General features: G+C 41.9%; 1 protein-coding gene across 2 annotated transcripts in view; it reads right to left on the minus strand.

The window, feature by feature from the left end:
- Nucleotides 1–823: 823 nt before the first annotated feature.
- ZBTB37 (zinc finger and BTB domain containing 37) overlaps nt 824–11,489 on the minus strand; it is a 16,302-nt gene continuing 5,636 nt past the window's right edge. For both annotated transcript variants that reach the window (XM_006153341.3, XM_006153338.3), the window contains exon 4: nt 824–1,358. In XM_006153341.3, the coding sequence (XP_006153403.1) occupies nt 870–1,358 (489 nt within the window). In that variant the 3' untranslated portion in view covers nt 824–869. The remainder of the gene's footprint in view (nt 1,359–11,489) is intronic.

An 11,489-nucleotide genomic window follows, 5' to 3' on the forward strand; every position in this document is an offset into this window, starting at 1 on the left:
AAAATACAATCCAGGCTCATTTCACTGGAAAGTGACATTTTTGATGTATAGTATTGCTGTTATGTGAAACCAGGAGCCAGAGACCGGATGAAACTTTGGTAGTCAGCCTAACACATTAATTCATCTACACCAGAGCCATTTCCCAACACCCATGGACGTATAAGCTCTATGGTTTACAAACTCGTCAGGAAGTTGCAGTACAACTCTGTGCTGTTCAACATTTGCAAAACATGAAAACACTTCCTTCTTTGCTCTCTTCCTCAACACAACACTTCTGCCCCTGGAGGTAGCAGAACCTACTGAAAAACTTGACTTCCGGTTTCTCTCCCAGCTGCCTGAAGTGCCACAGGCAATGCTACCCCCTAGAACACAGCTCACAGAAGGCTGCTTACAGGCAACACTGGGCAAGTATGGGATGGCTAGTCAGGGCAAAGATAAAACTCTAACCTTTCAAAACGGTAAGAACCATCAATATTCCTTTTCTTCCTGAAATGCAAAATGCCTGTTCTGGCAGGGAAGAAAGAGAAGAAATGCCTCCTCTTCATCACCATCACGACTACCTCCTTCTTGTTTGTGATTGGCTGCTTCAGATGGCCAAGGCTCCTGCTGCAATTTTTAGATCGGGGCAATTACAGCCACCAAGATGATATGAACCGAAGTACAGTGTTCAAACATGACTGGCAGATAAATGACCATTTTCACCATTTTGTTAAAAAATTTTTTCTCTTATAAAGTTAACAAACCAAGGCTGTTGATCCCTGAATTAGAAAGTTGATTTGCTTGATTATTTTTCAAAGTGTGAGGTGAGGAGGAGGAGGGATGCTTACGGCCCAGAGGGGAAGAGGGTCTGCCCCCTCCCCCTCAATGTTTCAATCCGGCCCAGTAGTGGACACAGAGCCCTGGGCAGTTTCCCCAGGAGCAACTGTCTCTTCCTGTGAGGGTGACTCTTCCTCGGCCTGGCCTCGTGATGTGACAGTTGTTTCAGGGGAGATGCTGTGAGGCCCTTCCAGGGGTATACAGCCAGGGTGGTTTTTGCGAAAGTGCTGATTCAAGATGGCCTGGAAGGGGAAACTTTTACCACAAACATGACAGTGAAAGGGCTTGTTGCCTGTGTGCTTGCGGATATGATACTCCAGCTGATCTTTCCGGGTATACTTCTTGCCACACATGCGGCAGACGAATGGCGTGATCCCCATATGCAGGCGCATGTGACGGTCCAGGCTCCCCTTTTGGTTGAAAGATTTGGCGCAGTAGATGCAGGTGAGACGGGGGTTGTACCGGAACCATCGTTCAGAGACTTCCTGCTCTCGGAGATACTCCACATACCCACTCACTCCCATCACTGCTGACTCTTCTACCTGTGCCAGGTGAGGAGAATGAACAAGAAAGGACATATTGGGTTCTTGCTGTGAAAAGACACATGTTTTTCTATGCAAAAATGTGTCACGACTTTTCCGATGACCCAATATATTGCTAAGCACACTTAATAAAAAAAACCAGGAACCAGCAGTTGGTGTAATGATTACATCACTAGATTCTTACGTAGTCAACCGTGGTTTAAGTCCCAGACCTGGCGGCTTAAAACTCACAACGGGCGCGTGTGCGTGTATGCCCCAGATCCTGAGAGATACTGGAAGAGAAGGGATTATGGTGTGGCCATCCCCCCCGGGGGGGTAATTTCTCATTTTCTGTCCCTCTGTCTCTCAGGCGAGCACATATGCCCTATACCAAAAATCTCTCTTAAAAAAAGAAAGCAAATAAAGGATCAAATTTATTTTTATCTCTTACTAAAATACATACTTACTATTTGCAGAGGAATTGGCAGGAAATTAATTACTACCAACACATATAGTAACCTAATAATTAAAAAATAAATCTGAAGATACTCTATTCCATAACCAAAAAAAAGTAACCTAGCAAAGTTATGTTCTGGTTGACAAACTTAATTTGTATTAAACCCCTTCTGAAGGTTCTAATTTTTCTTTTTTTTGGGAGAGGTTTTTGCTATAGGGCATGTGCGCTCACCAGGAAGACAGAAAGAGACAGAGAGGCAGAAAGTGAGAAATCATGCCCTGATGGGGGGATGGCCACGCTGCAATCCTTTCTCCTCCATTCTCCTCTTGGGATCTTGGGCACACACGCAGGCACACATGCCCAGCATGAGTTTAAGCCACCGGGTCCGGGACTCGAACCGCAGAGGACTACATGGGAGTCCAACGACATAGCCATTACAGCAACTCCTGGTCCCTGAAGGTTCTATTTTTTCAACGAAAGGAGAATAAGGGCCCATTCCTTAAACCCTAATTTTGCAATTATATTCTAGACAATAAAGTACTTATGGAGCAGTGGTTCAAAAGAACTTCCCATGGTGATGGAAATGTTCTACAATCTGCACCATCCAATATAGTAGTCATTAGCTGCGTGTGGCTCCTTAGCATTTTTAATATGGCTAGTGCAATTAAAAAAGTCAGTTTTCTTAAAGAATTATTTTATTTAACTTTATTTTAATTTGACCAGAGAGAGAGAGAAAGAGAGAGAGAAAGCAAGCCACTAGGTCTGGGATTTGAACCATGGTCGGCTATGTGGGAGTCCAGCGCCCTTAACCATCATACCACACGCTAGCCCAAGAAAAAGTCTATTTTTTAAAACAATGATGTCTCAAATTTATTTTGTTTATTTATTTTTGCTAGAGGGTGAGTGCATTTGCCAGAGTGAGTGAGCGAGCAGAAGAGAAAGTAACCCCCACAGGGATGGTCATGCCATAATCTCCATTTCTCCATCTTTTTGGGATTTTTGGGCACGCACAGCACTTGATGTGCTTCTCAAGCCGATGATCTGGGACTCAAACAGTGCTGTTGGCTATGTGAGGCCCAGATGCTTTAATTACCAGGCCCACAGAACTAGCACAAGAAAATGAATTTTTAACTATAATTGCTTTCAATTAACTAAAAGCTACATGTGATATATAGGTAATATATATGTATAGAATCTATAGGGCAAAAACAGTTTCTTTTAAAAATAATTATTTTACATTTAATTTTATTCATTGTCATTATTTTATTTTTATTTCATTTTTTTAGAAGTTGACCATAGACAGACAGAGAGAGAGAGGGAGAGCAAGAAGGAAAGTAAGAAAGTGAGCTGCCAGGTCCAGGACTCAAACTGTAGTCAGCCATGTGGGAGTCCATCCTCTTTAACCACCACACCACACCACCTGCCAGCCCTGGCAAAAACATTTTTTTTTTTGGAGAGCTTTTTGCTATAGGGATCGTGCGCTCGCCAGAAAGACAGAGAGACAGAAAGCGAGAAATCACCCCCTGGGGGGATGGCCATGCCACAACCCCTTCTCCTCCATTCTCCTCTGGGATCTTGGGCATGCATGCACATGTGCCTGGCATGAGTTTAAGCCACTGGGTCCAGGACTCGAACCACGGTGGACTACATGGGAGTCCAGCAACATAGCCATTATGCCAACTGCTGGTCCCCCGGCAAAAACATTTTAAACAGTATTTGTAATATTGCCTTTGATACCTACTGTTACCCACCAGTAGCTTTCTTTAGAAAAATGTATTAAATTGGTAGGCAACAGTATTCCTTTTTATCTAAAAATAGTTTGGTACATACCAACATACTATTTTCATTCTAAAAACTAGTCAAAGTTTATATATTTATTTTAAAAGATTAATTTAATTAATTATTTTAATTTGACCAGAGAGAGAGAGAGAAAGGGAAAGTGAGAAAGCAAGCCACCAGGTGCAGGACTCAAACCATGGTAGTCCATGTGGGAGTGTCCAGTGCCTTAACCATCACACCACCTGTTGCTCCTCCTAAAAACTAGTCAAAGTTGCGACCAGCAGTTAGCATAATGGCTATGTCACTGAACTCCTATGTAGTCAACCACGGTTTGAGTCTGGGACCCGGTGGCTTAAACTCACGCTGGGCGTGTGTGCATGCATGCCCAAGATTCTGAGGAGAATGGAGGAGAAGGGATTGTGGCATGGCCATCCACCCTGGGGGGGCCATTTCTCGCTTTCCGTCTCTCTCTGTCTTTCTGGTGAGTGCATGCACCCTATAGCAAAAAAAAACTAGTCAAAGTTTAACTGACTTCAGAATTAACTGGTTGAATATACACGTTTCTCCTATCTGGAAGCAGGGGGAAGTAGGAATATATTACTTTCAATATCTAATTAAAAAATCTTGGATTTAAACTAAATTTTATTTGGGGTAGCTGGTGGCATGGTAGTTAAGGTGGCTGGATCCTACATGGCTGAATCCATGGTTCAAGCCCTAGAGCCAGTAGCTTGAAAAACATGACAGGTGCATGTGTGTGCATGCCCAAATTCTGAGAATGGGGAAGGGATTTCAGAGTGGCCATCCCCCAATGGGGTGTTTCCTCTTTTTCTCCTCTCTTTTTCTCGGATGAGTGATATCCAGGGCCAGTAGGTGGCATGGTGGTTAAGTGCTGGATTCCACATGGCAGACTCCATGGTTTGAATCCCAATCTGGTGGCCCAAAAATCACACCAGGCACATGTGCAGCTATGCCCAAAATCCTGAGAGTAGAATGGACTGTGGTGTGGTCATCCCCTCTGCAGGGTGATTTCTCATTTTCTCTGGTTTTCTCTGGTGAGCACTCATGCCCTATGGCAAAAACAAAACAAAACAAAACAAACAAACAAACAAAAAACTAAAAAAACCCCAAAAGAAACAAAATCACTATTCAGAAATTACTATTTTTTTCTTTTTTTCCCCCTTGGAGGTTTTCGCTATAGGGTGCGTGCGCTCGCCAGACAGAGAGACATAGAGACAGAAAGCAAGAAATCACCCCCCAGGGGGGATGGTCACACCGCAATCCCTTCTCCTCCATTCTCCGCACGCACACGCGCCCGGCGTGAGTTTTAAGCCACCGGGTCCAGGACACGAACCGCGGTCGACTACGTGCGAGTCCAGCGACATAGCGATTACACTAACTGCTGGTTCCCAAGGAATTATATATGTTTAGCAGAGGAAAATGTTGAAGTTGACCCTGGGGTTAACCTGACAAAGATTCGTCTATTTGGTCATTGGGAAAGTCATGATGCACTTTTGCTTTAAAAAATAGAAAAATACATCATGATTTCCCTAATGATTTCACAGTTAGCCATTAATCCTGTACCCTTATAATTCCTAAAAATATGTTTTGTCTCCTTCCTTATATATTAGCTGATAATTCACTTCAACATTTCTAATAGAGGCAGTTTTCAACAGGTTTTGGAACCATTATGTGAAGTCAAGGGCCAATATTAAGACAGATGTCTTAGATTCTTTTTTTGGAAAGGTTTTTGCTATAGGGCGCATGCACTCGCCAGGAAGACAGAGAGACAGAAAGACAGAAAGCGAGAAATCACCCCCCAGGGGGGACGGTCACGCCGCAATCCCTTCTCCTCACTCTCCTCTCGGGATCTTGGGCATGCACGCACACGTACCCGGTGTGAGTTTAAACTATTGGGTCCAGGGCTCGAACTGCGGTTGACTATGTGGGAGTCCAGTGACATAGCCATTACGCTAACTGCTGGTTCCACAGACTATTTCTAATTTATTTTATACAACATTTGTTTCATTTCCCTATATAATCAAACTGAGCACACATAAAGAATGAGAAATTACACCAAAAAGGTATAGCTGTCCCTCAAGGACAAAATACCAGTAAATTATCTGAGGCTTACTTACCCATTCATAAAATTAAATTGTTACCGTAGGCTTTGTCAGCTTTATACAATTCTCGTAAAAATGATACATAATAATACCTTAATATATTTTGAATGCATAATAATTTATAGCACTTAAAGTACTAGAATCTGAATTAAAATCTTATTTCTATTTATTGTTGACCCTGAGCAAGCTATTTACCTATGCCTCAGTTTCCTCAACTGTACAATAAAACACGATAGCATCTCTTTCACAAGGTCCTTTAAGTATTGAATGAGTTAACACACTAAAGTTCTTTCTTTAAAAAAAAGAATTATTGGGACCATCAGTTAGTATAATGGCTATGTCGCTGGACTCCCACGTAGCCAACCACGGTTCTAGTCCCGGACCCGGTGGCTTAAACTCACGCCGGGCACGTGTGTGTGCATGCCCAAGATCCTGAGAGGAGAATGGAGGAGAAGGGATTGCCGGCACGTGTGTGTGCATGCCCAAGATCCTGAGAGGAGAATGGAGGAGAAGGGATTGCGGCATGGCCATCCCCCCTGGGGGGTGATTTCTCGCTTTCTATCTTTCTGTCTTCCTGGTGCGTCCTATAGCAAAGACCTCTCAAAAAACATTATTAAATTTTATTTATTCATTTATTTATTTTAATTTGACCAGAGAGAGAGAGAAAGGGAAAGTGAGAAAGCAAGCCACCAGTTCCAGGACTTGAACTGCGGTCAGCCATGTGTGAGTGTTCAGCACCTTAATCACCACGTCACCTGCTGGTTCTCAACACACTAAAGCTCTTAAATTAGCTTCATAAATGTTATCTATTATTAAGCATTACAAACATATTATTCATAATCACATAACAACTCCCTGAGAAACCTGCCCAAATTTAAGGAAAGTTTTATCAGTACTATCTACATGTGGAAAGTAAATGCACCTTAGCAATCAGTAAAGAACTAGAATTAAAAAAAAAAAAAATCACAGACCCAGCAGTTGGCATAACAGCTATGTTACCAGACTCCCATGGAGTCAACCGTGGTCCGACTCCTGGACCTGGTGGCTTACACCGGGAGCGTGTGCCTGTATGCCCAAGATCCCGAGAGGAAAATGGAGAAGGGACTATGGCGTGGCCATTCCCCCTGGGGGGTAATTTCTCACTTTCTGTCTCTCTGTCTCCCTCTTTCTGGCGAGTACATGCGTCCTATAGCAAAAACCTCTCAAAAAAATTATTTTTAATTTAAAAAATTAAAAAAAAATCACATTATGATCAATCAACATCATTTAAAAAGTTATTGTAGTTAAGTTGTAATAGAATAAACGTGAACATAAAACAAAGATTAGGTCCTTCTCAAAGGCAGCACTGTGTCTTTGGTACTTGTATTGCTTCAAACTTTAAAAGAAGAATGGCAAAAATGGATGCCTCCTGGTTTTCTGTCTCTAAAAGGTAGGTCATTTCACTCCTTCCATTGAAAATTCCTATTAGATTGTGAACTGTAAGCACAGGGATATTCTGCATTGCCAAATGCCCAAGAATTCCATCAATACCTGGTTTAATAACTATTTAATTATCTCTTAACAAATACATTCCATATAAAGGAATAATTTCCATATTTTCTAAAACAAATGCTAGTCTAGATTCTTGACATAGACTTCAAAACTTTCTACCATCTTAATCTTTTTATTTTGTCATAAGGAATGTGCACTCACCGGAGAGAGAGAGGAAGAAAGAGTAAGGAAGAGAAAGCACCTCCTGGGGAGATGACTACACTACAGGCCCTCCTCTTTCCCGCTCCTCTTGGTATTTTGAGTATATAAGCTTGCATGCACATGTGCCTAGCATGTTTTTCGAACCACTGGGTCTGGGACTCAAACCACACAGTCAGTCATGTGGGATCCAGCCAACTTAACCATGCCACCTGGCTATCCCCTACCATCCTAATCTTCAATTGTCAACCAGAAACTCAAAAAATTGAAGGGGGCTCAAAAACCATCTGATTTAGTATATGGATTTTATGTAAAGATCTCAAAAAAAAAAAATCCAAAAATTGAGGATTTAATGAGCAACTAAATTTTTTTTTTTTTTTGGAGAGGTTTTCGCTATAAGGCATATGCGCTCGCCAGCCAGCCAGAGAGAGACATAGAGACAGAAAGCGAGAAATCACCCCCCAGAGGGGATGGCCACGCCGCAATCCCTTCTCCTCCATTTTCCTCTCGGGATCCTGGGCACGCATGCACACGCGCCCGGCGTGAGTTTTAAGCCACCAGGTCCTGGACGCGAACCGCGGTCGACTATGTGGGAGTCCAGCGACATAGCCATTATGCTAATTGCTGGTTCCCAATGAGCAACTAAATATTGTAACTCTCTACTTAGTGGGTGCTTACTACTCTTTTTAGTGGCCACCTACCAAACAATCCTAGTTATTCAGAATTACAGAGGTAAAACTACTTCTATTAATTGGATACCTGATAAGACAATGTCAGAGATACAGAAAAATATCAAAAAGTATGGTCTCTGCTTTCAAAGAGATTTTTTATAAAAACACAGAACAAATGCAAATAAGAATGGAAAAACTTATGTCAGTAGAACATTAACAAAAATTTTATTGCACCATCTGTAAATACTACTGCAGTGGTATGAGAAGTAAGGATCAAAAAAGACTGGGCTAGTTAGGTAAAATGGAGCTAGTTGTTGTGCCTTGGGTTGACCCAGATACCTGGGAAGAATGAAACATTTCACAGTTGACACAGAGTGAGGAAAACATTTCATGTGATTCTGATACAGAGGAAGTCTACCTTTTTTGAGAGACGGTGAATACTGATGTGTGGAGGGAAAGGTTGGGTTAGAAAGGTTATAAATTACTCAGAAAATTAGGCCAAGTTTTTAACATTCATGCAGTAGAAAAAAGGAAAAGCTACAGAATGTTTTTGAATAAAGCAGTGGCTTCAGTAGTTCATTTCAGTTTAATCATCCTCATAATCAGGAACCTCTTCAAGTCTCACAAATGTGCTCTTACTGCAATTTATATTCTTGCCCTGTTTTGGTTTTCTGTGGCAGGGACAAGTAACCAGTGAGCAGACTAACCATAATAAATTTTCCTGCATGTTAAGGCATGTATGTCACCCTTCATATCTCCAGGTAATATATCTCCTATTTCTTTACACCCTGTATCTTTTGTTTCAGCCAGGTTAAACATTCTTACAGGATTCCTATTCTTATTTCTGTCCCATCTACGTATGGAGTAAGTTTATCTGTTCCTAACTTCTTTAAAGGTTGCATTTAAAATCCCCTTTGTTACACTTTCCTAAGTAGATAATGACTCCAGTAACTGCTTTTTAAATATGACTATTCCTACAAGAGTGTGACTGAAGTCTGGATAGTCTCACACATGTCTTCTGTGTAGTACTTGTTCATCCATCTCATATACCTACTAAGCTGTAAGATCTTTTCATTATTATTTGCATAATAGTCACCTTATCACAACATATTTGAGAGATGAGGAGAAAATGAGCCTTAATTGTATCTCTAACACCTTTTCAAAACTAAAAAACACGATTTGTAACAATATCTTACTATTACCACACCTTGCATACAATAAGAACCTGGTGGTGTAGATAAAAATTAAACAGGATACTGGGACCAGCAGTTGGTGTAATGGCTATGCCGCTGGACTCCCATGTAGTCGACTGCAGTTTAAGTCCCAGACCCGGTGGCTTAAACTCACACCAGCACGTGTGCGTGCATGTACAAAATCTCGAGAGGAGAATGGAGAAGGGACTGTGGTGTGGCCATCATCCCTGGGGGGTGATTTCTCACTTTCTGTTTCTGGCGAGTGCATGCACCCTATAGCAAAAACCTCCCCCCAAAAAATTAAACAAGAAACTATCAATATAATGTAGAAGCTAAAAAAACTACCCATGCAATCTTAATTCACCAATGTTTCCTGTCAAAGGCAAAAGTGTTTACAATTTAATGGTATTCTCTTGGTGAGTGCATCACCTTTTTTAAAAAAAAAAAGATTAATTATTTAATTCCATTTGTTGTTATTATTCTTTAATTTGACCAGAGAGAGAGAGAGAGAGAGAGAGAGAGAGGGGAAGAGAGAAAGCAGCCTGCCAAATCCAGGACTCGAACCATGGTAGGCCCCTGAGTTCACCACCTTTTAAAAAAATCAGTCTTTGGGGCCAGCAGATGGTGTAGTAGTTATGTTGCTGGATTTTTACATGGCCAACCATGGTTTGAATCCCAGACCCAGTGGCTTAAAAAATCATGTCGGGTGTGTGTGCATGCGTGTCCAAGATCCAAGAAAAGAATGGAGGAGAGGAATTGCTGTGTGGCTATGCCCAGTGGGGGGGTGATTTCCCACCTTTCCTCTCACTGCTCTGTCTCCCTCTCTCTCTGCCTGGTGAGTACATACACCTTATGGCAAAAACCTCTTAAAAAAAAATCAATCTTCAATGAAATAGACATGTGGGAAAAATAATAAAAAATTATCACCCCACTACTTACACTAGGTTGCTAAGGACAGCTGCAAACAAGATAGAATACATAATTCTTATTCCTTCTGAAACATTTAAATCTAACAAAAAATGCACCAAAAAAATAAAGAGAAATAAGCATGTAAAATTGCAAATACTTGGGACTACTCCGTAGCCCAGTGGTTAAGGGAGCTGGATCCCATATGGTCAATCATAGTTCAAGTCTTGGTCCTGGTGACTTGGGAAACACACTACATGTGTGTACATGTGTGCCCTAAATCACAATGGAATGAGAGAAAAGGAGGAAAAATGATTGTGGTATAACCATGCTCCAACGTGTGGTGCTTTCCCCTTCTCTCTCTGGTGAGCACGTATGCCCTCTGGCAATTAAAAAGAAATAGCAGGGGACTAGCAGTTAGTGTAATGGCTATGTCGCTGGACTCCCATGTAGCCGACCGCGGTTCGTGTCCCCGACCCGGTGGCTTAAAACTCATGCTGGGCACGTGTGTGTGCCCAAGATCCCGAGAGGAGAACAGAGGATAAGGGACTGTGGCGTGCCCACCCCCCTGGGGGGGGGTGACTTCTCGCTCTCTGTCTCTCTGTCTCTTTCTGTCTGTCTGACGAGTGCACATGCCCTATAGCAAAAAAAAAAAAAAGAAAAAAAAAAAAAAACCCTCTCCAAAAAAAAAAAAAAAGAAAAGAAAATAGTGTAGCTTGGTGGTTGAGGTGCTAGATTCCCATGTGGCTGACCATGGTTCAAGTCCTGGACGTGGCAGCTTGCTTTCTCACTTTCTCTCTCTGGTCAAATTAAAAAATAATGGTGAATAAAATTAAGTGAATAGGGGGCCAGCAGGTGGCATAGTGGTTAAGGGTGCTGGATTCCCATATGGCCGACTGTGGTTTGAGTCCCGGACCTGGTGGCTTGCTTTCTCATTACTCCCCACCCCAGTTCTGTCCCTCTGTCCCTCTCTGGTCAAACTGAAAGAAAGAAAGAAAGAAAGAAAGAAAGAAAGAAAGAAAGATAGATTTTAAAAATTAAATGAATGGTTCTAAAACAAAAAGAAGTAGCAAATGCACACAAAGATTCATTAGCAATTTGTTTACAAATACATAATACTGGACTGGCCCTGTGGTCTGGTGGTTTAGAGAGCTGGATCACACATAGCTGACCACACAATTCAAATCCCAGTCCTAATGGCTTAAAAAACACATCAGATACATATAAGCATGTGTCCCAAATCCCAACAGAGCAGAGAAATGGAAGAGGGACTGTGATGCGTTCATGTCCTATTGAGGAGTGCGCGCTTTCCCTCTTGCCTCTCTGTCTCTCTCTGA

The sequence above is a fragment of the Tupaia chinensis genome, unplaced genomic scaffold (genome assembly GCF_000334495.1).
Source record: "Tupaia chinensis unplaced genomic scaffold, TupChi_1.0 Scaffold000369_1, whole genome shotgun sequence".
In the NCBI taxonomy this organism is placed as follows: Eukaryota; Metazoa; Chordata; class Mammalia; order Scandentia; family Tupaiidae; genus Tupaia; species Tupaia belangeri.